Here is a 27468-nt window from a genome sequence, read left to right as displayed (position 1 = left end):
CCTCCACTGCTATCCACTATTACTCATTAATAAATATATGCTCTATTTTCCACGAAAGTCAGTAGACTTCTGATTTTTTGAGATACACACTTCAGTCAGCAATTAATTCATGGATCAGAACATAAAATTTCTTTCATAGCCAAATAAATTTCTATCTTAGAATAAATCATTTTCAGAACATTCTTGTCAGAATAACTTGGCTTCTTCTTCATTTCTCAGCCTAAACTTATTTATGATATTGAATCACGATACTATTGATTTGTCTTTGTGTTATCATTATCCTGCCACTTAAACAACTCTCTTCTTCCCTGATGTATTTGCAAGGACAGGAAAACAGATGTATCACTGAACTATACCTAGAGCAGAATGAAAGAGACAGAGAATTGAGACCATCACATCACACGGCGAACTATATAACCTTACTATCTGTAAGTATTATAGAATTCATATCTCCTCTGGAATGTCTTTACGCAAACTGATGGGTTCACAAGGGAAAGCACTTGTCTATTTTTGTTGCCTATCTCGTTGATGCAAACAATTGCTTTTCCTGCAATAGAGACATTAGGGGTCATCAGGCGTGAGAGGTGGCTCTTCAGATGTTCTGAACACTAAACTGACATAAGAAACATGCAGTCAATCCTGACTGAACTAACTTATTTCAGAGATACCTTAGGAAAATGATCACCATTTAAAAAATCATCTTCTCCATCTTTTCACATTATAGAACATTTCCTGTAAGCAAGATAGTGAGATACTTATTTCCTGAAGTGTTTTGCTTGAAAATTTTCCTCTTCAGTTCTTTTTTATACAGAAAGTTGTGATTGTTGGATTGCCAAAGGATGCTGAACTGCTTGCAATCCAATCTACTATAATATTTCAAGTAAGCATCCTCATGATGCAAGCCTCACGTGTGCTTCTCTTACGTGTAATTAAAGAGACAACAAAAAGGGCTCACCAACAGCACACACTTCATTGAAAAGGACAATACCAGTGCCTTCAAACTACAGAAGCTGCAGATAAATTCATGTCCTACACTGATTACATCATCACTCATAAATCACAAGTTCACTGATAAAATGATGCTTATTCAGAAACATCTGCACTTTCATCTGTACTCCTTAAATAATTGAAATAAAGAAACTAAAGCCAAGCTAAATTCTTTCTGTCTCTTATGATAACGATTCTGTGACTGGGGCTTAATTATCAGGCTTGATGTTCGAATCAAGACTGGGGTTTATCACTCTCTCGCTGCTCATATTCCTTGCTCCATGTCAACAGAATCACAACAAAACAAAATCTACTTTGACAGAGAAGCAAAAATGCAGCAGATAGTATATGATGACCACACAGTCTGACGTTTTCTCATATAAATATTATGATAGAAATACGTCCAGGTGCTGGAAGGCATTCATGCTTTAAAGGTGCCCTTGAGAACGAGGCCCCAAGCCTGTATTTATGGAATCATTTTTTTCTAATAATTTGTGTGTTTGTATTGTTTGAGACATTTTAAGCTCTTTGAAAACACGTGAGCACAAAATGCCTCCCCATTGACACATTTTGCCAATATAATAAAATTATTTAACACAAGTATTTATTTCAACAGTTGCATTTCTTTTTGGTGGAAATACTGTAGTGGCATATCAAGTGATCAGCAGTCTAATAAATTGTAAGACTGACTGCATAAAGAGACTGCTGGACTTGCTTGTGGGTAAAATTGTAGCTATTGTAGCAACAGCTACTCTAGCCTGACATGGCAGAAATTCATACAATAAACGCATGGGCTGCAGATTAGTTTTTCCTTCCCTCTAGACACTGATCTACTTGTTTTGCAGGTTTCATTCTCTCCATCGTAACATTTTGTTCTATAAACTTGGAGATGGTTAACATTCTTAGTTCTTCCTGGAATCTTTTTATGGAATCCTGTAGATGCTGGGGAGGAGGAAACTGGGCACAATAACCAGGGCAGGCAGAGGAGGTGGCCACAGCAATAGGGCCGCAGCCTCAGCAGGCACGCAGGGCAGACCCAGTGATGGCCGCCAGGTTCAGCCCAGAGTCCAGTCCACCAGACAAGCCCATGGTGATGAGGCAGGGCCAACGGCAAAACGAGGTGAGTCACCAGCAAGCCAGGGGCCGGTAAGGACAGAGCAACCAGGGCCCTGAGTTCCCCAGTGACGAGCTGAGTCCGAGGTCAGGCTGGGAAACAAGTCAGCGGGTCAGGGGCCAGGTCCAAACCCAAGTCCTGCCTACAAGGCAGGGCACAGCCGCAGCACTGCCACAATGGTAGCTCAGGTGAGAGCCACACGCGAGAGGCTCGACCTAAAAGCAGCTCCCAAGAGGAGGAGCAGGCCCTGAAATAGTGAGGGGACACTCTGCTGAAGTTTCTGCCAGCTGATTCTCTGGGCTCCAAGGCCACTGTAAACAGCTTTTCCGTAACAGAGGGCTAGCACTCTTGGGACAAGCCTCCTGCTCATGGGCTGACAGGAGAGTCCTATAATGTACTAATATACCATACACCAGAGTTGGATTCCAGTCACTGATGCCACAAAATTGGAAGAGATCCACTAAATCACTGAACAAACCGCCTCTGACAATGCTGTGGCCTTTAGCAACCCTGACACAAGCAATTTAGTGGCTTCCTTCCTGTTTTAGACTGTCAACAAAGCATGAGTTGAGGTCAGAAAAAGGTCTCCAGTGTGAGAGATAAGATGGATATTTTTGTTTTACATATGCCCAGCATGATGAACTTGCCAAACCGATTTTTGTTTGCAAACACTGCAATCAGGAAAAAAAAAAAAATTGTTATGAACACAAAGCGTTCTCATGTTCCTATATTCCACCCTATCAGCCGTGTGGTATTTCCTGTATCAGAAACATTTCTCAGACCTCCATCCTCCACAGCATATAGTAGTGACTCAAACTCCTAGGACGCACTTACCTACTGCGTTCAGCACAGAGCCCAGGTTAAGCAGAGCATGTGGCACCAGCCTGCTCCCAGCTCTCTGCACCCTCCCACGTGGTGGTTTTGTTTCAGCTTCTACAGACAGACTGCACACACTAGGCACGAAGCCCTTTGCTGCTTTACTCATGATACCGCCATGGATTCAGGCAGTCTGCCACATTCTTTTAGTCATAGCCTTTGTGAATGTTTCCAAATGCTCCATTTTGGTAGTCCCAAATTATTGGCTCTGCCTCTCCCGTGGTGTCCAGACCAGATACACCGCCACTGCTCTGATATTTGATTTCCATCCCAAACTGATAGCATTAAATAAACTGCAAAAGAGGCACAAAAAGATGAGGCATCCAACCATTACCCTTGGTAACTGTGACAGCTCATTTAACCAAAGTGACTTCAAAAAAGGTCTTGCTTTGCGACCTCCTGAAGTATGTACCAAACTCTACAGCCCAGGGCCTTTCTTTCTTTCTCTTTCTTTCCCCTTTTTTCCCCTTCCCGCCCTCAGAAGCCCGCTCTCCCCCTCGCTCCCCGCCGCCTACACACAGCGTCGCTGCCGACGCCCTCACAGCGCTGTGCCCGCCCCCTTCCCGCCCTAATGGCGGCCGCGCGGCGCATGCGCGAGCAGCCCGCCGGCTGTGGGGCGGTGAGCGAGGTATGGCGGCGCGGCGGGGCGAGGAGGAGGAGAAAAAGGAGGAGGAGGAAGGTGAAGGGGAGAGCGCCGTGCTGCGCCCCAGGGACCAGCTGAGCCGGAGGGTGAGCTGAGGGGGGCCTGAGGGGCGGCCCTGCGGCGGGGAAGGGGGCGATGAAGCGGGTGGTGAAGCGTGTTGGCTGCCGCGGGGAGGAGCGGAGGGCCAGCCCTGTCAGGAGGCTGCGTGTCCGTGTAGTCCCGTCCTGTAAACTCTGTGGCGTTTCCATATTGTCGCGGCTGCGTTTCTGTCATGTAAACTCCGGGGTGTTTCTGTCATTTCGTAATTGCCTGAGGAGCCATGAAGGGTTAGCACAGAAGTTTTGCAGCCTGTAAACTCTCAAGGGCCTGGCACACTCTGTAGCAAAAGATGGCACTGCTGTTCTGTCTGTTGGGACAGTTTTAATACAGTTTTAGCGGGGTTGGTTATTTTATTTTCTAATGTATTTATTTATTTTTGCCCGTTTCATTTTGAATCTGGAGAATATCTGGAGAATATCTGTGATTATAAAGTATCGTAGAGGTTATGCTAAACTTTGGTCTCCAAAAGTTGATATTTTTGTTGTTAGCTGTTCACATATTTCTTTGCTTTTGTTTTGTTTTCTGGGGGTGGTGGTGGTGGTGTGATCTCTGATCATAAATAACTAGAGATACTCTAGCTTCCCAGTAATGATTGCTTTGGGGGATAGGGGAAATGCCAATTCATGTAGGATAACCCCTTTCCAGAGCAGTTATTAGTACTGCTTCACCAACCTATAGGTGTATTCGTAATTTTAAATTCAAAAGAAGTCTGGAAACTGTAATTCAGTTACATGGCCCAAAGCATTGCAGTACCTGTTTGGAATAATGGGTAGTTTAATGCCAATTTGTTATTCCTGTGTCTACTTTCACTTCAACAGTCCGTTCAGGGAACAGTGACCGTGTGTTCTTGTAGCTGTCTTTAAAATATGGGTAAGGGTTTTTTTCCCACCAGGATTATAACACAATAGTTTATTTTTAATAATTAAATTGGACTGCGTCTTTTACTTTTCAGATTAAAGAGCAGAAAGTTATAATTGATGAGCTTTCTAATTTGAAGAAGAACAGGGTAAGCATTTACAAATTCGCATTTGGCTATTTGTGCAGTGTAATACAGTGTGGCATTGAGGTATTTTTGTTAATGTTTTATCTAAGTTATGATGTTTGAATTGAGCAGAAGATGTCATTAAATATTCTTGCTTCTCATGTTTATATGTTTTAAAATAAAATATGATCCCATAAGCATGAGGAAGAGAGAAATGCAGAATAGTAGTGGGCTGACTGTGAAATGTTTTTTGAAATGTACATGAGACCATTGCTGTCAGCGGGGTAGAAGTAACCCTTCTGACCAAAAAGTGACGGATATCTCAGTGAACCTGCATCAATTTCTGCTGCGGTGTGGTTGCTTGAGATTGTTACTTTTCCTTAATGCAGTTTGGTTTTGTTTTACAGAAAGTTTATAAGCAGCAACCCAACAGTAACATATTCTTCCTTGTAGACCGAACAGAAACACTGTCTCAATGCAAAAGTAAGTTTGCAGAGTAAAAGGTAATCCAGCAGTTAACTGTTGAAAAGATCTCTGTGTAGCTTTTAAAGTTTTCGAAGATATATTAAAATGAAAAACTGGCAACTGCATGTTAAATGAGAAGTACGCTTCAGGGACGCTTATTTTTCTGGGTTGGATAAATGTGAAAATGTTTCTGCTTGATATGGATACGATACAAAAGCAAGTGCTGAGACAGGAAGGAGAACATCTGGCCCTGCAGAGGAGTCACTATTATTTGTGCCCTTTGTGAAGCTGTGTGCACTTGGTCCCGTTTTTTTCTTAAAAAAAAAAAAAATCCCCAAAATTGCATGGAATGAGTATAAATTAAATAATGACAAACTAAACTGCAAGCTAGGCTAGAAAACTTTAGCTGTGTGAAATATTGGATTTGTGGAATCAGGAAAGTAGGATAATGGAGGACAAATAGAGCTGATGGTTGAACAGGTTAAAAATGTATAAATAGACTTCTTGGAATGAACAACTGCAAATTTCATTCTCTTCTTTTGATTGGAGTTTACAGCATTAACACTTTGACAGTTCACTTATTATGAATGTGTAAATCCTACTGATTATGTAGGCAATAGCTGGCCGTTCCTTCAATTCTTAAACTTGTAGTGTGGCTTCCCTTGAGGAGGGGAAAAAGCATAAACTTTGTATAATTGAAGACAAATAGGCTACAGTGAACTAACTGTGTTATATCAGTATTATAGACCTTTTGTTTCAGAGTTTTGTGTTCATCTCTTTAACTGAACAAGTGGCTAAAGTTACTCATTTCTTAGATATGCTCTTAAACTTGCTTACTCCTAAACTGACCGAAACTAATTATTTGTGTATTTTTATCACGCAGTTGTACTAGATGAATTAAAGAAGGCACATCAGGAGATGGAAAATTCAGAGAAGACGAAAATCAAGAAGTAGACCGTCTGAATTCAGTCGCGATGTGTGGTATTTGTTGTGTTGTTACCTTGCCTAGCCAGCACACTGTTCATCATTCCTTTAATGAAGACATGCACTGCTGTCTGAGAAGAAGAGGACCAGACAGTAGTCAACAGTTGATAAAAACTGCATCTGATCTGTCTTATAAGTGTCTGTTTTCTGGCCACGTACTTCACTTGAGGGGAGTACTGACTCCTCAGCCTCTGGAAGATGCCAATAACAGTATTTTCCTTTGGAATGGAGAAATTTTCAATGGATTGCCTGTAGGAGATACAGAAAATGACACTGAAGTTATATTTCATCATCTTGAATTATGCAGTAATGAAGCTGACATTTTGTCACTCTTTTCATTGCTTCGGGGTCCGTGGTCTTTTATTTATTATCAAGCTTCTAAACACAGTTTATGGTTTGGTAGAGATTATTTCGGTCGTCGTAGTTTGCTTTGGCAGTTCAGTGATAAGATTGATGGGGCTTTCTGTCTCACATCTGTAAGCGTTTATTCTGAATCTGGTAACCAATATCAAGAAGTCCCAGCATCTGGAATTTTCAAAATTGATCTCAAAGCTTGGGCAACAACTAAATCTTTGTCTTTAACGTTCTTTCCATGGACGTACAGCTGCTCAGAGAAAACAGCAGAAGAAATATTCATCAATGTTCTGGACCAAGTTTCAAAAGACTTACCAAATCACATACCTCTTGTGATGAATGAATCAAAACTATGTCTAAGAGCACCAGTTATCCCCTTAAATAAAACAATTTCTGAAGCCTCAGATGAATGTGCAAGCACTAATATTAGTGACATTACCCCTATGGTTTCTGTTGAAACTCTTCAAGAATTTCTTGCAAAGGGACACAGGAAAAAATTAGTCCATCAGTTTATTGATGTTTTAAATGAAGCAGTGAAGAGGCGGGTTTTATTACTCTTTAGAAGTGAAGAACGGGAGACAAGAGAAGTTCAAAGCCTTTCTCATGGGAAAGCCCACGTTGCAGTGCTCTTTTCTGGTGGTGTTGATTCTATGGTTATTGCAGCCCTTGCTGATCGACACGTTCCTTTGGAGGAACCAATTGATCTTCTCAATGTAGCTTTCATGATGAAAGAACAAGCTAAGCAAAAGGGTACTACTAAAAAACATACCAACCAGAAAATAAGGCTTGATTTGCATAGCTGTCCAGAAAGTTGTAAAGAGACGGATGCTAAAACTGGTGGTCATTTGTCTTGCTTTGACGTTCCTGACAGAATCACTGGTAGGGCAGGACTGAAAGAATTAGAAGCCCTTAACCCCTCAAGAATCTGGAACTTTGTGGAAATTAATGTTACACTAGAGGAATTGAAAGAAATGAGACAACAACACATTAATCACTTAATTTATCCACTGGATACAGTCTTGGATGACAGCATCGGCTGTGCAATTTGGTTTGCTTCCAGAGGGGAGGGGTCTATTAGTAAACAAGGAGAAATGAAACCATATAAAAGTCCTGCAAAGGTACTGATTTTTTTTTTTGGTTTTGTTTTCTTTCTTACACTTGATTTGTGACTGTGAAAATAGTTCCGTTGCAGAAATTAGCAGCAGTTTTTAATACTCGTGACGCCTCTGAAATTCAGTGGCTGAATGCAGGATAGTTACTGATGTACTGATAATCTTTTTATAATTCTGGAATTAAAAACCATTCAGTTCCTTTGTCCTGTAATGTGTATAGCTTTTCAATAAGCTTGAATAAGCAACAGTGACTCGGAAAAAATAACACACAACACCTCTCATGCTCAATGTCTTAATTCAGTAGTAGAGAAGTGTTATTCAATCCAACTGAATAGGTTAATAAATTTAGAGAGAAACCTTAATAAATTAAGTGGTACTGTTTTGTGCCAGCATCCTAGAAGTTGTAAAATTACTAGCTGCTCCTTTAGACAAATGTACATGATGAAATAGACATTAATAATGACAGAAAAGATGACTACTTTGAATCTTTTATAATTAGTCTGATTGAATGACTGTTCAAATTACAAAGAGTAATTATTTCCTTTTGTAAGTTGTTTTTGTATATGTAGTTTTAAGTAAAATATTTTAAGTAAGATAGATAATTTCCTTGTGAATACATTTTTTTTAATTCCTTCCCCCATCCCTACCCAATTTCCTGATGCTTTATATTCTGAACGATTCAAAAAAATAGAAGCTGTTGGAATGATGCTATAATGTGCTTAAAAACTACCACTTGTAGATCACTATTTATTTAGTTGACTGCTTTGCTCAAGTCTGTGCATCTCAGATTTGCAAAATATAAAATCACAGAAGGTCCAGAATATGTTGAAATGGGTCACGAGTTTCCAAAACCAAGTGACAATCTCATTCTCCAATCAGTGACTACTGTGTGCAGGTAAATTTGGTTGATAACTAGCTAGTGTCACATTAGTAGTACACTGAAAAAAATGGTTAGTCGTGACTGGTTATTCTACAGTGAGTTGCTGTTGAAGGCACAGTAGAGGATCAGGTATAGTAGTGTTGAGGACATTTTATGTGCTTATCACTGAGTAGACAGGACAATGACATTTTTACTTGGTGTAATGTGGTTATTAACCCAGTAGCTGGCAAACTAATATAATCTCAGTGTATATTCAGGTAACTATTTAGAGTGACATAGCGCCATCTCTGGCAATGATTTTTTTAAAGGCTGGTGCTTAGCAGGTGCTGTTTATTGTAACAAAGACATTCTTCCAAGCTACCCATTTCTGACACAGTATTTCGGTTTCTTTTGCTCGCGTGAGTATAAATGTGTGCATGTACTTCTTAGGTCTGATCGTGAACCTGTTAGTTTCCAAGTGGCTTTACTGGGAACTATTTCAAGCTGTGTAAATATAGAAGGTGCATGCCATCACGATAGTAATATATACAGAAGATACATATTATTTTCCTTATCATGTTGTAGTTAAGCATTTAAGGTCTGTTACGTATTATTAGCCTGCACAGACACTAAGAAAAATTTCTTTTATTCTCTTCTCTTAGGTTGTGCTTACAGGCATTGGAGCAGATGAACAACTTGCTGGGTATTCTCGCCATCGTGTTTGCTTCAAAAAATACGGCTTAGAAGGTCTGAATAAAGAACTTGAAATGGAGTTAGGACGCATTTCTTCTAGAAATCTTGGTAGAGATGACAGAATTATTGGTGATCATGGAAAAGAAGCCAGGTAGTATTGTTTTAACATGAAACAAGGCTGGTTTTGCTGGTTAGATTCTGGTTTTATCAGTCTGAGAGAAAGCTCAGTTTGGAAGTCGTGTGCACTTTTGTCTCTAAATTCTGTTTCATTTGTGTTCATGCTGCTAATAACATTTGTGGTTAGCTACGAATGCCTGGAACTCAGAAGGCTGTGAGAACATGTTGTGTAAATGTTTTTGTCTTAAAGTTACAGCATAGCTTCCTATAGTATTTTTAACACTTTAATGTTTATCTTCAAGTGTTACTTTAAAACTTGTCCTTTTCCTTCATAGTGCTTTTCTGATTTTATTTTCTTTTCCCTTGGTATAAAACCAGCATTTCTAAGCTCAAGCAAAGAGCAAGAATGAACATCAGTTTTGAAAACTTATGGGCTTCTGAGTTTAAATGTGTTTAAATCCTTCTTCCTCTCACACAGTATACCTGCTTTGGAGACTTGGCACCAACGTTTAAGGCGTATCTATGATTTGCTGTGTATGTCTTTCTCTTTAGGTTTCCTTTTCTTGATGAAGATGTTGTTTCATTCCTCAATTCACTGCCTATCTCAGAAAAAGCAGACTTGACTTTACCTCGAGGAATTGGTGAGAAATTGATTCTGCGTCTTGCAGCCAAGGAGCTTGGTCTTCAAGCCTCAGCTGTTCTGCCAAAAAGGGCTGTGCAATTTGGATCTCGGATTGCAAAACTGGAGAGCAACAGTGAAAAAGCATCTGACACCTGCAGCCGACTGAAGTTACTTTCAGTAGATGAATTATAAAGCTGCATCCAAAATGTTGTATTTATCCTAAATGTACATTCAGTAAATCTTTGGTTGTTTTTTTTAGAATGTTTGGTCTATTTTCTTTTTCACACACTTGGTCTTTAGAGTCATCAAAATAATACAAAAAGATGCGTACTTGTAGTAGGATCTCATTATGAATGCATCTATAGGGGAGAAAGAAATACTGGTCTCTGAAGAAGGTGGTCTTTAAGGTCTCTTCCCCTACCTTTCTAGGATTTTATTTGTAGACCATTTGTAGACCATTCCTAACCGTTACTTTACAGTGCCCAGTGACTGAGGAACCCATTTTACTAACTGCCCTTTCTACATGTGAGAGAATAGATTGCTAGGCTCACTATTTCTGTATCTTCTGTCATTTTGTGTCTATCATACCTCTTCAGCTTCACTTTCTGTTCCCAAAATATGGCTGAAGTTTTGTGCAAGTGACAGTCAACTATGCCTTCTCCAGTTGCTCATTCTGTATTTTTCAAATGTAAGATCTTTCTTCTACATTAGAAATAACAACATGACAGGCACATATTTGTAACAGAAAAAATAATACTTTTCCTTGTAAAATGTGAGAAATATATTTGCTGTTAAGAGTAACTGCCCCGATCATAATGTTCAGGCTCAAGTTGCATATGCCTTGGCCTTTTTTGTTTTAAGAAAGAAGTTGTTGCAGGATGTCTTACAACGGGAAGAAAGTTTGGCTTACTCTGATGTTTGTGATCTGTTTTTTTTTAAAAAAGAAGAAAGTTAAATAGTGCTAGCCCTATACTTACAAAAATTAAAATTTTGGTGTAGGAATGATCTTCTAGCACCAACAGAAGAACAGGAGGTGCCGCTGAAATTCAGCTGTAGTGGCACAGCCAACATATGAAGAGCTTCTTGAAAGCCTGTGCTCACTTGTTTACTTCCTTTAACTTCTCACTCACAGAAGGTATGATTTTTTTATATGCAATTTGAATTACCTTATATAAATTATATATTATACTGTTAAATTATTAGGTGATATGTATTGTAATTACATCTTATTACAAATTATAAAGTAAGCATAAGCAATGGAGATACTTTCACTTATATTTAGGTTTATTAGAAAATGCACTTCCTTGTTATTGTTTTGATACCTAGAACTCTTAGACGTTTGTGGAACAGTAACTACAGCAACTGGAATAATTGTGGTGATACCACACAGCATTTATTTCTCTAACATGTGATTTTTCAACAACTGAAAGCAAAGCAAAGTAACTATGTTTAACAGCTTTGAAATGGTTTTTGCTTAACCATTTATCGTTGCATTTACCTTAAGTTACATCTTAACTTGCCAACTGTAGTATCTTCCTTAGTTTTGGCACCTTGATGGAATCTTCTTCGACTTGGTTTGAAATATCAGTTCCAAGGGGAGCTCTAGAAAATAAAGTAGTATATTTGCTAAAAGTAATTAAGATAACAGTATTGCTGCAGTAAGATGGTGGTCCTGTATCACTTGGATGTGCAGATGCACAGACCTTATATCCATTGCAAAGTTACTCCTCATCAGTTTCTGATCAGTTTCTCTTTAGTTCCTATCTCCTTCCACTTTCACTGACTGTAGTGAGTAAGTGAAGAAATAGTCTGTGAATAATTGAGTACTTACTTGGGTTCATAGCGGATGCCCTCAGTGCTGTTTAAAACACCAAGTCCTGCACGTAATCTTTCAATGCCATTCCTAAGCAAGAAGGTAATTATGTAAATATGTATGTTGTAATGTATACGTGGTTCAGTCACCATATAGGGACATTCTTGACTGTCAAATTTTAAAGAACATTACAGAAACACACACAGAGTTCTTACCATGCAATCATAACACCATTATCAGTGCACAGTCTTGGAGGAGGAGACAGAAAAGCAAAATTGTTTGCATTTGCCAGAGCTTGCAGGCCTTTTCTGATATACTGATTACTTGCAACTCCTCCTGATACAACCTGACAGCAATTTCAAAAAGAAAAAAAAAAAAGCATTAACTCAAAAGTAACTCCTCTTAGCATTCTAACTAGCATTCTATTTAAAAAGAAAAAAAAATCAGTTTTGAAGACAGCAATAAATAATAGAACAGCTATCTAGTACTGGTTAACACTAGATCAAAGTATGTGGCCTGAGTTGTTACAGAAGGTTAGGTTAGTTGGTAAAACAAAATAAGCAAAAAAAACCCTTGTAGCTTAAAACCAAGTATAAAAGATGTCATATGAATACCTGAAATGAGTATTACTTTAATTCTAGTGTTTTAAGTGAATTTAATGCATACTGCCAATCTTCCTCACCCATCCAGATTACCATTTTTGTCAAGGGAGCAAGTATAACAAGGCAACTGCATCTTCAAGTTATGTGGTGAGAAGTGTAAAAAGCAACATGCTCCGTAACACAAACAAGAAACTCAAGTATACCCACCAAAGTTGCATGTTTTGGTGACAATATGCCATTTTTTATGCAGAAAAGCATAGCTCGATATGTCCGCTGGATAATGTGAATGGCTACTACATGCTGTACAGCAGCGGCGATATCCTTAACACAAGACAGGAGCTCACCTTCTTGAATACCTATAGAAATGTATGATCAAAGGGGTTTTCCTGAGTACAGCTCATCAAGCACATGGTTTATATCTGACTTTAAAAATACCTTCTTCTTTTTCTTTTTGTATAATGGTTTTATTGATGAGGTTCTGAAGTCCAGAAAAAGAAAAATCACAGTTACGATACTGTTGCATGGGAAGTCTGAATGTGTACTGTTGCCGGTTTCCAGTTTGAGCCAAGTGTTCTATCGCCTTCCCCCCAGCCATGCTGTGGCATTCTGGGTGCTTTATTAAAGAGAGTCTTCTTGCTACCTGAGGAGATAACAAACAGAATCAAAATAGGGAGCTAAATTAATTCCTCTGCATATGTAACCACATAACTTTTGCGGTCAATGGAGTGAAGTCAGGCACCACAAAATCCAGCATTATTAAGATAAAATTATGAACAGGGCAATATATGGACAAAATATAATGCCACATGGACGTTTTTGCTAGCGTAATTAGAAATGCCATTCTATAATAATTTGGTCAAACACGAGGACCCTCAAATTTTGCAGGAAACATTACTTAGCCAAGTTTTGTGCTGTAGGAAACACACATTGACTGTTATACTGTATTACCAGGTAAATAGGAACAAAGTTGGTTTCAATTTTAAACTATCCCCTTCTCAACTTAATTCATTTCATCTCCACACTTTTTTAAAATCATAAACACATTCTTTGTTTTAAAAATAGGCTTGTGTATGAAAACAAAATTGAAACTGGCCAGTTTTACAGATTACAGTCAGCTACCCTAGCAACATAGACTCTGAAAGCCAAACCAAGCTTTTCAAGCTATACAAAAAAAAAAAAGTAACAAATGTTTTAATATGTATTGTTTTAAGTATCCTTTAAAATATTGCTATTGATCTTATCATAATAATGTAACTCATTTGTATAATGGCTATCATTGAACTTTCCAAGACAAGTTTTGGTTATGTTGTCTATATGCTAAAAATATATTTAATGAACATATTTAATACTGATGCTACTAAAATGCATAGATTTCTAACAGCTCCTTAGGTCTATGATATTTCGAAATAGAGAAATACAATGTTAGGTAAAGCTCTTATCACATTGTGTTACTGTCTTCATGCTGATCCTAATACTATGATTGTGTAGTGTAGCAGCAATAAAAACAGGAAGATTCACTTACGTATGGAAATATTACCTTATCCAGCATGTCACCTGGTGCTATATCTATTGACTGTCCAAGCACAAGGAAATCTGAAACTCCTTGTGCTACTGCCAAGATACAGTGGCCTCCAGAGAGTAAAAGAACTAAGAAGGGAAACTCCACTTGATTGGTCAGTCTAATGGTAAGTGCGTGAGCCTCCATGTGATGGATGGGTATGAAGGGCTTCTGGTACTTGTTCACCAGTTTTATGCTGTAGTCCAGTCCCACCTCCAGGCTTAGCGCAAGTCCTGGTTTCACTGTAGTCGCGATAGCAGTAAGTTCATTTACAGAAACTCCACTGACACTAAGTGCTTCCTTCACTACTTGCTCGATGTTTTCCCTGTGGAGTTGCTGTGCCACAAGAGGAATTATTCCACCTGTTCTAGTTAAAAACAAATATTTGTAACATATTTGTATTTCGTAAGTAAAAATATATTTTTACGTGATTTTAACACCTCGATCTTGCCAGATTCTGCCTGTTTCTTAGGACATTTGAGAATGCCTTGTTTAGTCTAAAGAACATCTATGCACTGAAGAGAGTATAATTATCATTCAGAGGTCAAAAAATGTACCTTTCCCTTTTTTAGTACACATTTCTTTTAAATATACTTTAGTGCTGTTCCAAAGCAATGTCTGTAACTTAACGTTCACAGTCCTTCATTCATCAGTTGAGGTACTTAGTAACTAATGCCTATTTTTGATTAATTTTCCCTTAAAACATATATATGGTAGTTTTAGTAGTAGTAGTAATTGAATGTTTAATCAAGTGAGATGGGTAATCTGTGCCTTATTAAAAAAAACTTGTTAAATGCACAGTATTTCTTTCCTCACACTTGCTATTATCTAAAGCAGAATGTGTCGGAGCTCAAAAGATAGGTCTTTATACCCACCCACTGACGTCAACTTTTCTGGAGAATACTTTTATACAGATGATATTACATGGAAGTATAACAATAAAATCACTAGTGAGCATATTTAGCCACAACTACAGTATTGTAGTTGCACAGTGAGCCATATGTTCTTACTTCAGATGGACTTCCCTTTGACATTGCAGCGCTTCTCCCAGAACGTTGCCAGCTTCATCCACAACCGCAGCACCTGTATCGTCACAGCTCGTTTCTATTCCCAGAACAAGTTTTGGGAGATGCCGTTTTCCGCAGTGAGTAGAGCTGCTTCTCAGCCACCCAGCTGGGCTGCATTTAACTGTTTTCAAAAGGCTTTTGGCAATGCTGTTCATTGCTAAACATTTATCTTGTTATGTCTAGGAGAGAATTGTACAATTTATTACTACTGAAGTGTTCTCAAGCAAGTACTCTGACAGATTTAAAATCAGCCTACTTATTTTTAGGTAAAATATACCAGTAATATGTATTTATCTGTAAGTTAGGATTTTAAAGCTTGCACGGCTGTGAAGATGTGCTATAACTTTCAAAGTTACGCACTACCACACGTGGTTTTTAAGACCTTAGGAAGAAATATTTTTCCCGAAGGCGCTGGGGGCGAACGCCTATCCTGCCTTAGCCATGCTTCAGGAGGATTTCTCTCCACGGGCGCTTGCTGCTCATGGCCCTTCCCGCAGACCCACCGCCGCGTCAATCCCGGGCAAACTGCAGGAGAGCCGCACTTTGAGCTCCCCTCCTGCCGCTGCCCGACCCGGAACCCGCGAGTCTCATCTCTACGCGCCCTCCCTTCGCTGTGCCGCTGCCGAAGCCTTACCCGCGACCTTAAAAGCTTCCAGCCACCCCGCTCCTTCCCGCCGCCGCGGTCCGCCATGACAGGGCGGGGCAGCAGGCGGAGCCGCCGCCATCTTGGGGCCGGGCGGGCCGCGCTCATCTCCGCCCTGCGGCGCACGGCTCCAGCCCACAGAGAGGAAGCGGCCAGGGGAGGGCACATCGCACATTTTAATTCCGCAAATTAAAGCGGCTAAATTCCTATTTCTGTCCAATCTGCAGTTTCGCCACTAAGTGCCGCTAGCCGCCGTCACGCTGCGGTGGTAATCCAGTCCGTGTCCTCAGGTCGTGGGCACTTTTGCACAAAACAGGGATTTTCAGTAACATTTTTGAAGGGCTAGTGTAATGTAGTGATGGATGTTATTTTAAAAGTAGCCAGTTACCACTTTTTGCACAAATAAGATTATTTACTTCCAATGACTTTTTTTTTTTATACAACATCTTTATCACACATTGCTAGAACATTCTCTTAGCAAGAAAAGAAATATACCACTGGGCTTTTTTTGTCCTCCTTCTCACTGGCTGTCATTGCAACCAAAATTTAAATGAAGTCTTAAATAGTCTTCTGTCAAATCTTGAGTTGTTTTTGTCTGGAAGCCACATGGTATACTTAAAAATTCATCCTTTTGGCTAGGATACAGCACTTAGAGCTCTAGCTGTACCTCCTTCATTCTAGTTCCAGAGTTAATTATATACAAGATTACTCAATACTACACGGTACCCCTAAAATGCAGTATTCCTGCACCTTTCCAAGACGTGCAAATTATTTATATCCTTTTCTGCAAAAGCATACTGTTAGGCCATGTAATCTGTCAATTCACCTATTTCTAGTTCCACTTCTATTCTAACTTACAATCTACAGTTTCTCTTAATATTCTGATATTGTTCTATAGTGAAGCTCCTTCTCCTGTAACAACAGCAACCCTTTCCCCCGCTGTTACAGGCCTCTCAGCTACTGAAAAATAATCCAGCAGTCAAGTATCAGAGAAAGCAGTCAAAAAGCTACACCTTGAAAGACATTTCAGTTTCTCAGGATGTCCCATTTACACATAGACAAATCAATGTTTTGGTAAGCAAAATGAAATAAACACAAGAGTGACAACTTGCAAAAGCATACATAAACCGAGCTACCAAGTTGATGTAGAAATCCCCTGAGCTGACAGTTAAGGACTTTCTTCGGTCTTTGTGACAAAAATCACAAGAACAGATAAGGCATGAATTATATCACCACTTTATACCGTCACAGTATTTACTGTGAGACAAACTTTCACAATGCAGTAACAAACACACCCATCTACAATCCATACAGCAGTAACCAGCTACTTTTAACTATCCTATACAGATAGCCCCACCTGTCCTTTGAATGGAAAAATTCAGGATTTATTTAGTAGATTATCACTTGTGTCATGGCTGATTGGGCATCTGTGAAACATCACTCTCCATTTCAGCATTTATTCATAGCTTCCTTACTTGCATCAGCCAGACTTTACATACAGTCTTTAGTGTTGATTATGCTTTAGAGCTGGGCCTGCCCAGTTCTTCATGGAAATCTTTCTTCTCGACGTTTCCAATTCACATTTCAGTATTTGAAGGCTTCTTCTTATAAACCCAACTTTCACACCAGACAACGCTTTAAGAAGTAGTAATTGTATCTCAGATGTAAATGCATCTCTCATCGAATACAATTAGACAAACGGCACAGTAGACTACTTGTTTCCTTTGCCCGAGAAGCAGTAGCCATGTCAGGGTCGGTCAGCATCACACCTTCTGCTTAGTATTTATTGATGCCAAAGATTCGAACACCGTGCAACTGTGGCAGCTTGGGGATAAGCACTGTCAGAAGAGAGGCGGTGTTGAGAATAAAGTGTGTTGGATCATACTTTGTGTAGAAACTTGCCAGGAAGTACCTGCAGGGGAAAAGGGAACAAGCTTAGCTGATGACACCCTTGTCGACAAATACACCAACAAAGCATGTTTGAAAATGGTGCTTCAGTAATCGGTTATATTTTACTAGCTAACAGTGGATATATTCCTGTATCTCACCTTGGGTTCTAGAACGCCATACAATAATATTATGGACTAAGTATCTTCTTTCGATTGTTCTCAAGGTGCTAGAAAGCAACTCTCAGGTAGAGTTTTCCTCCAGCATTTCTCCCCACCCCTGAAGTTAGTGTCTGAATTCTGCAGTATTTCAAGCCCTATTGCAGTAATTATTCTGCAGTAAATTATATAGTAAATTATTGCAGTAAATTATTCTGCAGTAATCCAAGCCCTATTTGTAATACAGACATTACACGGTATGAGAGCTGTTACCAAAAATATGTGCATTTCAGCTACCCTTGCAAACTCAGTGACAAAGCATTTGACATTCTTCAGTGCAAAACTCATTTCTGCTAAGCACATCTGTTGAGCAGGGTGATCTTAAAATGCTTCCCATCTGGCATGCATTTCCAACACAATTTGCTTTAAAGCTAGTCCACAGCCTGTTTAACTGGAAGACTGAGGGAATGTGCCTCAGAACTCAATTCACTACATACTTTTTTACACATTGAACCAATAATTTCATCTTATTTTTTGCAAAAACTAGTCACAGAAGTAGGGTTATCACATTTGGGTTGGTTTGTTTGTTTTTCCAGCAAATGGGAGACGTTTATTCAGCTTCTTATACATTCTTGGTGCACGAAGAGAACCATATACAAGTGTTAGGAATACAAAATTCTCACTGTCAAGCAGGAAGCTATCTTTGAAGAGAGGATTATCTGAACAGTTATATGTATTTTTTTCATATTCTATCCTTTGTGAAACAACTTTCTATACACAATACCATATCTTCCCTCACGCCTCCCCCAACCCTGCCAAGCCAGTGGACAACTTCCTTATAAGAAAAACAGAAAAACTTTTTAGGACTGGATATAAAATACGTATCTGATTTCTTTCAGTTATGCAACCATACTTTTGTCAACAGAGACAGGTGGTGTAGAGTTTCCAATCAGTCTATTTACATAACTAGTGTAAACAAGACAATCTGAACAAAGCACAACTGACATGCAACACCATGGACCTCATTCAGTGAGCACTGCCACTTCCCTCATAACTCACAAGATCCAAAATGGTTAATAAAAGCTGTAAAGTAATGTATATGCATTAAAGGCAATTAGTTTAGCTTTTCAATATCTGTGACTTCAAAATCTCTTAAAGAACTTTGAGGGTTAATAGTAAGTTTTCCTCACAAGCTTTCTAATTTTGTAAACAGTTATTAATGGGATGGGTTTTAAAATTTCAACTTCAGTACATGAATTAGTACTGAAGGCTGCAGGAAGGAAGACTGTTGATAATATGGTCTGTAAATACATGCTCCCTACATCTTTGATGTAGATACGAACAAGCAAAAAAGAGAGAAATGCTTTAACAGGTAAATTGCAGCTCATTTAATCAAAGCTTTTGAAATCATGGTTTTATGACTCAAATCATCATAATATAGTTTAGAACTCACAGAATTATAGGAGAGATTGTGAAGAATTTTCTTGAAGATGTGAATTGTACTCCATAATCCAGTTGTTCCCAGTGTGTTAGTAGCCTAGCTTTCCCCTGATCAGGTGTTTCAAAAGGAGTTCCCTTTACTGCATGCAAGAAGACATACATTCCCTGAGGGGAAAAAAAAAAAGCGAATACAGCGGCACTTTTATCTGTATTATATAATTGCGACATTGTTCAATGCATTGTGGAAAAGAAAAAAAAAAAAAGACTAAATGAATTCTCACCCAGAAGAGCAGCTAACCTGAAAGAACAAATTACAGAAGAGCAAGGAAAAGACAAGAAATGATTTGCCCAAAGTTATGCAGTTAGTGGCGGATTCAGAATTAAAGCCGAGGTCTGTGACATGCAATCCAGTGCCTCGTCTTCTACATCAGATAGCAAAGATTGCATGACATCAACAGAATTTAAACAAGTACTGTAAAAACTTTAGGGCTACCAATGTATATTACTGCTTTCCTAACGGTCTTAAATTGAGTTACAAGGTAGAGTCTGCACAAAGTAAAAATCTATCTGTGAATGTTGGCAATATTACAAGAACTTCTGAAAGTTTTCTTAGTCCCCCTCTAGCTTCAAATACTTTGAAGCTGACTACCAGCAGTCTGTTGAATGCCATCTGTCCATCTCTGCTATTTCTCCTGAACCACACTGGATTGTTCTTTTCTATTATATGATGGAAGGATGCCACGGCTACTTGGTTCTAAAAGATAAATTTGAGTCCCTTCATTTGGCATAGGAAAGTCCAGTTTCAACAAACGAATAAACTTTCCAATTTTAACAAACATTCGTCTTCTATCAAAAACAGTATGCCAACTCCAAGCAAGAGTCTCTATCAGAAAATATCAAAGACTTCGGTTTTTTCTTTCAGGTGCATTTATTTCTTATGCACCCAGAAAAATAATTAGAGAAAGATTTTACAGAAAAATCACATTTTTCTGAAGTCTTGTAAAGGAGGTGAAAGCTGAGCAAGTCACTTCATGTCTTCTTACGCTTTTTTTGAAACAGCCTCCTAACTGGAGGCCTACTACCAGAAGAGAATTAGTTTGCATAATATTCATGATGTTTGAAGCATCTCAGTTTTAATAAGCAAAAAGACATTTTTTGGACATCCAAATGCTTACTAAACATTTTGCACCGATACTTACACAAAGGACCGCCAAAATTGCTTTCAAAGTCAGCTAAGAGTTTTCCTCTAGCAGAAATCTTTATCAAAGCATCTAAGGATTTGTTTCAATAATAATAAATAACAACAACAAAAAACTGCCACGTAAATGCTGAAATATCCGAACTATGGTTTATAGTCATCTTCTGTGTTCCACTAGAAAACTACTTGCCAGTGCACGCTCTCATCCCTGTTGTCATTATATCTAGTTGAATTAATTTAGTAAGGTATTTGGGAAATATTTAGTAATTTTTGCTTCTGTTAGTATCTTCCTAAGTCAGGCATTTCTGATATTGTCAAATTTAATGAACGAAATGCTCTACTAATGCTTACAACCCTGCTATTATTAAACCTTTTTTTTTTTTTTAAATGAAAGGCTCAAGGAAAAATAAAAACAATTTTACAGGATTATAGAGGATATTACCTAACCTCAGTCTCAAGTTGAACTATCATTTTCCTAAATAAGGAAGAAGATATCTTTTTGTCAAGACTTCTTTGCTAACCTTTGAAAGCTGTGTTAGCAAATCTCAAGTACAATATAAATTGCTGCATTGCAGCCTTCTTTTCTCTAAGCTTGGGAGGACCAATATTCGTATTTGCATTATTTAAATAGTTACAACGAAATTATAGCATCCTGGGGAGAGAAGGCAGAAAGATTTTCAAGGTTTTCAGCTTCCAAATGCTTTTGCATACCGAAGTCATCCTTCAAATCACAATCCACTGAGTAACAAATCATTTTCAGGGCATGGGTCAATGCGGTCCAGTTTTTCCCATCACTTTCAAATATAATTTTTTTTAATGTCATGTATAGTTACAGTGTTGTGTGCTGAAGTCATTCAGAGCTAAATTTTATCTAGCTTGACCAGAAACCAAAACAAAAAAAAGTACGCAAACTCTTCCATTCAAGGAACAAGCATCATCTAAAGTACTGAAATCAAACACTTTAGGATATGAACAGATTTATGCAGAAACATTAATTGAAAATATTATTTTTAATACATTACATTTACAGTTCTTAGATATGTTTAGTACGTAAGAAATAGGTCATAACTTTTCTGCTTCAACCCAAAGCAATCCTCCTCCCAAAATGTGCCAACCCATTTAATAGCAGATAAGTCATGTAGAGAAAGTGTTTTGGCTAGATGGATTTTATTATCCATACAGCCAGGCTTTTTTCTCTTCAACTGCTTCTAAAAATACGTGTGAGCAACTTTTTAAATTGTCTTACAAGAGAGGGTACTCACCAGATTGTGAATCACATTTGTTAAAGTCCATGCAACAGGGACACTACAGAAAGGAATGCTGAGCAAGACAATGTGAAGCATGCCAACTCCAAGTGCATATGTCAGCCACATTCCACGACTGTTCATCACCCGCGTGTTTGGATTTACCTCGCTGTGGGCAACTCCTACGTTCATTTTTACCCTATAAAACAGAACTGTTTGAAGAGTGAGACTGCTGTATTATAGAGGTACCTAATATATATATGCAGGTTGAGAATTAGGAAAAAGACCGTTTTAAGTAAGTAGGTCTGGAAGGAACATGGTGCCTAAGTTGAGATCTTCAAGATCTCAAGTCAAGTCAAGATCTTCAGGTAAGTTTTATAAAGAAGTCACTACGAAGAGGCTGCTGGGGACTGTTAAAAAAAATGCGCACACACACAAAAAACCCACACCACCAGGCCTACCACAACAGGGATGTTTAAAAAAAACAGTAAGCCGTGCTGTTAGAAGCCGAAGGTGCAAACCTATAGCGACACTGATCTTTGTAATTTTCATCACTTAAATTCCTTTCTCCTGCCACTACAATATCCACAGTTCTGTCCTACTTCCCATATCAAACAATTGTCCCCCACTTCTCACTCATGTTAAGGCTACGCAGGAAATTTGCATTTACCAAATGCCTGGCAACCTATTGCTAGGAAGACCGAATAAGGGTTAATTTAGGCCTGCTCTTTTGCAGCAAAGTGCAGATTTCAGATTTCCCTCCTCCCTTTGTCAGTTTTCTGCAGATTTTGGAACTCTTACCTTGACGTTTTTATCTGGCTGGTATCAGCCAACAGGCTCAGAATTTTTCTAAGTGACAGACATACACAGACACATACAGCACAATTCCGTGATTTTAATTTTTTGGGAAATTGACACAGGTTAATGGAGGAAACTCTCCTGGCCTGGCGTACTAAAATTTGTAATCATTATTTTAAAAAGTTGCTGCATACTTCATACTTACATGACTTGCAAGACAATATACTTGTAAGACTATATTTATTTACGGGACTGTGATGGAGAGCTTTTAACTTTCTTCTAAATCACCATACAGAAGAGTTGTTTAACTGGCAGAAATAGTTTGTGTTTTTTAGGAAGTTTGTTTCTTGTACTTGTTTAGTATAGTAAACCCCTGTAAGATCTGTCGTATTACAGCATAATGCACTGTAATATGTACAATACACACATTAGCAGAGGTGGTAAAATAAAAATAGATGCGACAAACCTGACATTGAACTGGGGCAATGCTGATTCTAATCAACACTTGTTGCACAGTATTACAAAACGGGCATGTGCAAGGAACACATGACTTCAGATTTGTAAAATAAGATTGTTACCACCTTGCTAGGACAAAGCATCATTGGTTAGTGAGTATGCAGACAGAAATTATTATATTTTGACATAGTTTTTTCTTAACGTTTCTTGTTTAATCAGATGAACATACTCTCTGCTTACTGTATCCCTGTGTTTTCTTATTGACAGGAACCCAGGCGTATTCAGGCGCACGAAATAACCACCCTGCCGACCCGCACAGCGGGCTCGCTCCCTGTCCCCAGACGGACCTGGAGCCCGTACACCCGGAGGGCCAGAGGCCGGCCACCTCCACGGCTGGGGGCAAAAGCCACGCCGCAGCAAGCGCAGGGCGCGGAGCAGGTGCCAGACCAACGGCGAGGCAAAGAAGTCATTAGATGACAAAGGCAACAAGACATACCAGCTCTGACAAAAGGGCACTTCCACGCTGCCGTCCCATCTGACCACAGAACCCCTCCTTTTAACCCCAGCCCCCCGGGAAGGAGCGCTGCGCTCCGGCTCCAAGCCCCCAAACCCCCTCAGCCTCCAGCCCTGAGCCCAGCCGCCCGCAGGCCCCTCCCCGGGCCGGGCACCGGGGGCAGAGCGGGGACGAGGCCCCCCCCGCACTCCCGGCCCGTATCCCCCTGTCCCCCCGAGCCCCCCCGGGCCCGTCCCCACCTTGCCGGCGCTAGGGGAGCTCCGCGGGGCCGAGCAGGGCAATGCCGGCCGGGCCGGCCCGCCGCCCCCGGGCAGGGCTGAGGGGAGGGAAGGGAAAGGGAGGGAGGAGCCGGGGCCGCCCACGGCAGCGGCGGGCGCGCAGGTAGCGGGGGCACGGCGGGGCTGGGAAGGGCAGGGAAGGGGGAGAAGGGAGGGAAGGGGAGAGGGAGCAGGGGGAAGGGGGAAGCCGCCCGGCACCGGCCTCCCGCCGCCTCCCGCCCGGGCCTAGGCCTGGGCCCGGAGCCCCCACCGCCAGGGCGGGCTCTGGGCCTGCTGCGGGGTGCGCGGGGTGAGCGTTTCGCTCCTCACCGCCCTCCTCTTTTCTTCTTCTCGCAGCTGAACGCTCACGGGAACGCAGCGGCCGTTGAAGCGGAGGCTGAGCGCTGCGCGGCGTGAAGCTGCGGCCGCGAGGTGGAGGGTCGCAGCCTCGCAGCAGGTTGGTTGCTGCACGCTGGCTTCAGCGAGAAGGGTGTCGCGTCTGTGAGAGTCCCAAAGCACGGCAGTGTTACCCCTCCTGCTCACCACAGGTTAGATAAGCTATGCCCGGTCAGCGAGGGCTTGTAGTAGAAGTGTGGCTTCAGCTAAAATAATTACTTTTTGTGCTAAGCATAACTAGGGGTTGGATGTGCTTCCGTACATAGTAAGTACCAGAGGAACTTCCCTCCCAGAAACCCGGACAAATCCCAGAATCCATCATCCCCATTTCACCTTTGTTTTTGGCTCTGCTTCCCACAGGTGTTCTTAATTAGTGTCTCTGTGGGCAGTTTGTAACGTATTCCATTGCACAGTGCAGGGGATCGAAGTTCTGGTTTGGGGGAGTGCTGTGTGTGTGCTCTCCCCCCTTGCTTTTAGATTAGCGCGGAGGACCCTACTACTGGCTGGGTCTGTGCGTGTTTTATTTTCATTATTTCTGACAGAGAGGAACCCCCAGGAGTGGTGCCAAGCGGCCAAGGAGTGGATGTGACTGTGCTTGTTTTCACCCTTTGAGCAGCAGGCAGGGCTGCGCACCATGGTTTGGGCCCAGCAAAACAGAAGGGCATGCTGAGAGCTGTTTCCTCTCCCAAAGCGTGTGCATCAATCACAGCTCATAGAGAACTTGTCTTTCTGATCTGCAACATTTCTCTTCTTAGATCCTCCCTCATCTTAGTCAATGTTTTTTAATAAAGATACTCAGCTCCAATCTGGCACTTGTTATTAGTAAGGCGTAAAACACTTGACACAGAAGTCCTGTATGATGTGTGAAACCTACCTTTCTGAATGCATGTAAACAATTAATGTTGGTCAGTCTTTAACACATATCTTCCCATGTGCCTTTCCTTTCTCAGTTTGGTGGAAAAATGATTTGTCAGATCTTTTAACCACATCTAAAGGGAAAATTCTCTTTGGAATGTAAATGCCAAGTATAAAGAGAAAAAACTTCTGATGCTGTTCTCAGAAAAGTGCTAATTCTGCTGCTTCTTCAAAACGCTGCGCGTTGTTTTTTGGTGGTTAGTTTTTTTGGTTTGGTTTGTTTTCCAAGTAACCATGTATTTGTTTTGTCCTTTGTGTTTACAGCGGCACTTCTGAGAAGGATATCAAGGCAGAGAAGTGTTCTGTAATTGTTGTATCAGCTGCACATACCCTGCAGGGTAGTCTGGGGTGCTGGCCACAGTCCCTTGCTGTGCACACCCTCCCGGTGTCCTCAGTGTGTCAGGAAGAGATCTGGGTTTGCTCCATTCCTCCCCACGTGCTCATATCCTCGGGACAGATGCTGAGTGTGCAGTCAGGGAACCAGCCACGCTGTTCTCCAGCAGATAGCTTGGACTGAAGCAATCAGTAAACTGGGATTGTGGGTTTGTTTGTCTTTCAGTGTAAATAGTGGCCGTTCCACATCTCACAGTAAAGAGTGCTGTTGTGGACAGACAACGTTCCTTGTAAGACGGAGTGACGTAGCGCTTGAACCCTTCTTGAGGCACAAAGAGCCAGTAATGCTCTTTCTGCCCCCTTTCTTATATACGAGAAAAAGCTATGGTTGAGTTCCTTGTGTCAGGCTGCAAGGATCAGCAAAGATTTTAGCTGGAGCTTGGTTAATTACATCTAGTTGTGTACTTAAAGATCGATATATGCAAAAACTTGCAGATCCACTTAGAATCTTCGTGGTAGATGGTCTCGAATTATAATACAGCTGGAATTTTGTAGCCTTTTGTAAGTGTTTCCAGTGATAAAAACATCTCTGTTGGCATATAATATGATGCATCTCTATTTTCAAATGGAAGACCCAGAAATCAAGTGAGCTGCCTGAGGGAACATAGTAAGTCTGATAAGAAAAGTAAGGTTATAATTCAGAAGTTGGTTGTTTTTTTTTTTTTTTTCCCTTATTACTGACAGTAGATCATAATGCCAATGAATGCAGCTTTTCTCAGCACCACTGTGCTGCCCTCACCAGATTCAAAGAAGTTACTTTCAGGTCATGTTTCTTCCTTGAATTTTTGGCTACTGGGAATCATGTGCAGAACACAGTCAGCAGCACTGAGCTCAGAAATTACAAATGCAGGGAAAAAATATACAAAAAGTTCGGAAAAAAATGGTAAAGTTTCAAAATTTTTAGTTTTTGTCATTAGCAGTAGAATTAGATGTGGTGCTAGGTATATACGCTATCTGAAGACATTTCTGATAGCACTCCAGGTTACCATGTAATGTCTTTTCTGTTATAATTGCAAGATCAAAATCACATGTTATGGTAATTTAGAGGAGAAGACTTTATAGATGCAAGATAGTATACTGTTTTCCTCACTACATCTCTGAATTCTTGAAGTGGTTTTGTTTTTTTTTTTTGGTAGAAGTTAAGTCTGCTTAAAATAATATTTTCTAGTCTAGACCACTGTATACTGTTTCTTCCACAAGTCAAACTTGCTGACTGGAGATAAAGCTGTGTCCTAGTGTGTCTTGAAAATTTTACTCCTTAGCTGTGATGTTACATGTTACTTATATTTAAAAGTCACTGTAAAACAGTTATTTAGAAATGCAGATTTGTAATGTGTCTTTTATATTCTATTTCTCCTTTGTTTCTGTGCAGCTTCTCTGATTCTAATTCCACTATGAAACAGCTCCCGGCAGAAACTGTTCGTCTCCTTTCAAGCTCTCAGGTGATTACATCTGTTGTCAGCGTGGTGAAGGAGCTGATAGAAAATTCCTTGGATGCCAGTGCCACAAGTATTGATGTTAAACTGGTAAGTCCTCTTTCTTGTATGCTTGCAGGTAATTATACATAAAATAAGATGGTGGGAAGGTTGTTCCACTGTCAGTGTATTTTTTTAGGCTGTCGTAGTTTTGGTGGTGGGAGGGTATTAATAACTGTGTGTAAGTATATATTTTAACCTCAAATAAAAATGGTTCCAAATCATTTTCCCTTAATGTTCTGAGGCCCCACTGAAACGACAAGTTATATTTGTGCTGCTGAGTGTGTCTTGACAAGAATTGCCAGGTTATTTAATACTTCTTTTCTTACTCATAAATTATTTTTTCTGACTAATAGCTTGTTTTAAAAGATGTTGGACTTGAGTTTCACTGCTAGACTGGCTCGCTGAGTTCTTCTTATAAAGTATTGGCAGGAAGGTGAAAGTGGAAGCTGTGGAAAAGGTTGATGTCCATGTTAGGTCTTTTTGTAGTATCAATTACTACAAGCTCCCTAAGCAACAGGACTACTGTGGCTGCTTCTTAGTCAACAAAGGCAGAAGTGGCTTTTTTTTTTTTTTTTTACGGATAGGCAGGAGGTAACCTGCGGGTGAGATGGTTTGCAGGTAGAAGCCATTGCAGTGGCAAGCTGTAGCAGGAAGCTTTGGCTGGGGTTTTATTCTTGTTGACTTCTTGGCTGACCAAACTCCAATAGGTGGTGTTGTCTTTGCATGGTGTGTCAGCTAGCTTTT

At 40.2% G+C, this 27468-nt stretch overlaps 4 protein-coding genes and 1 long non-coding RNA gene across 22 annotated transcripts in view; 2 read left to right on the top strand and 3 right to left on the bottom strand.

Moving 5' to 3' along the window:
- LOC308197807 overlaps positions 1–3595 on the bottom strand; it is a 146168-nt gene extending 142573 nt beyond the window's left edge. Inside the window, exon 1 of one of the 2 annotated variants that reach the window (XR_013953291.1) lies at positions 2936–3595. This is a non-coding gene — a long non-coding RNA (uncharacterized lncRNA). The remainder of the gene's footprint in view (positions 1–2935) is intronic. The other variant, XR_013953292.1, reaches the window with a different exon arrangement.
- Positions 3596–6140: 2545 nt separating this feature from the next.
- On the top strand, positions 6141–10168 carry ASNSD1 (asparagine synthetase domain containing 1; the record flags this gene model as incomplete). The annotated part of the gene is made up of 3 exons (XM_080598821.1): positions 6141–7622; positions 9138–9319; positions 9838–10168. 3 exons carry the CDS (start codon positions 6141–6143, stop codon positions 10097–10099), a joined length of 1926 nt encoding a protein of 641 aa, XP_080454947.1. The 3' UTR covers positions 10100–10168.
- Positions 6184–15828, bottom strand: OSGEPL1 (O-sialoglycoprotein endopeptidase like 1). Of its 6 annotated transcripts, none has more exons than XM_080598840.1 (9): positions 15582–15828; positions 14891–15126; positions 13845–14247; positions 12758–12962; positions 12530–12678; positions 11936–12066; positions 11739–11810; positions 11406–11509; positions 6184–6399 (listed from the first exon to the last, which is right to left on the bottom strand). In XM_080598840.1, the coding sequence occupies exons 2-8, from the start codon at positions 15100–15102 to the stop codon at positions 11419–11421; spliced, it is 1263 nt and encodes a 420-aa protein (XP_080454966.1). In that variant the 5' UTR covers positions 15103–15126; positions 15582–15828; the 3' UTR covers positions 6184–6399; positions 11406–11418. The 6 variants fall into 6 exon arrangements, with proteins under 6 accessions (XP_080454966.1, XP_080454968.1, XP_080454964.1 ...); XM_080598842.1 differs by having other exon boundaries at positions 13860–14247; XM_080598838.1 differs by lacking the exon at positions 6184–6399 and adding an exon at positions 10180–10832.
- Positions 15829–15981: 153 nt separating this feature from the next.
- ORMDL1 (ORMDL sphingolipid biosynthesis regulator 1) lies at positions 15982–24010 on the bottom strand. Of its 5 annotated transcripts, none has more exons than XM_080598884.1 (4): positions 23873–24010; positions 21536–21716; positions 19089–19240; positions 15982–17502 (listed from the first exon to the last, which is right to left on the bottom strand). In XM_080598884.1, the coding sequence occupies exons 2-4, from the start codon at positions 21707–21709 to the stop codon at positions 17367–17369; spliced, it is 462 nt and encodes a 153-aa protein (XP_080455010.1). In that variant the 5' UTR covers positions 21710–21716; positions 23873–24010; the 3' UTR covers positions 15982–17366. The 5 variants fall into 5 exon arrangements, with proteins under 5 accessions (XP_080455010.1, XP_080455007.1, XP_080455006.1 ...); XM_080598881.1 differs by having other exon boundaries at positions 21536–21729; positions 23873–24005; XM_080598880.1 differs by lacking the exon at positions 23873–24010 and adding an exon at positions 23525–23663 and having other exon boundaries at positions 21536–21729.
- PMS1 (PMS1 homolog 1, mismatch repair system component) overlaps positions 23530–27468 on the top strand; it is a 45966-nt gene continuing 42027 nt past the window's right edge. For 5 of the 8 annotated variants that reach the window (XR_013953264.1, XM_080598795.1, XM_080598794.1 and 2 more), the window contains exons 1-2: positions 23953–24090; positions 26619–26772. Coding sequence is in view for 7 of the 8 variants with exons in the window: in XM_080598795.1 (XP_080454921.1) it covers positions 26641–26772 (132 nt within the window). In the remaining variant the exon portion in view is untranslated. Of the gene's footprint in view, positions 23667–23864; positions 24091–26618; positions 26773–27468 lie in introns of those variants that run through there. The other 3 variants (XM_080598796.1, XM_080598791.1, XM_080598793.1) reach the window with 2 other exon arrangements.

The sequence above is a fragment of the Anser brachyrhynchus genome (assembly GCF_964034855.1).
Source record: "Anser brachyrhynchus genome assembly, chromosome: 7".
In the NCBI taxonomy this organism is placed as follows: Eukaryota; Metazoa; Chordata; class Aves; order Anseriformes; family Anatidae; genus Anser; species Anser brachyrhynchus.
This window is presented reverse-complemented; position numbering and strand designations above follow the sequence as displayed.

Coding starts and splice junctions, on each gene's coding strand:
- OSGEPL1 (XM_080598840.1), bottom strand. CDS start 15,102: ATGAACAGCATTGCCAAAAGCCTTTTGAAAACAGTTAAATGCAGCCCA. Junction 14,248..14,890: donor CAAAGGGAAGTCCATCTGAA/GTAAGAACATAT, acceptor GTTTTTAACTAG/AACAGGTGGAATAATTCCTC. Junction 11,811..11,935: donor AATGGTGTTATGATTGCATG/GTAAGAACTCTG, acceptor CTTCTTGCTTAG/GAATGGCATTGAAAGATTAC.
- ORMDL1 (XM_080598884.1), bottom strand. CDS start 21,709: ATGAACGTAGGAGTTGCCCACAGCGAGGTAAATCCAAACACGCGGGTG. Junction 19,241..21,535: donor CAAATGTGATTCACAATCTG/GTGAGTACCCTC, acceptor TTTTCCCCTCAG/GGAATGTATGTCTTCTTGCA. Junction 17,503..19,088: donor ACAATCTCTCCTATAATTCT/GTGAGTTCTAAA, acceptor TTTCCCCTGCAG/GTACTTCCTGGCAAGTTTCT.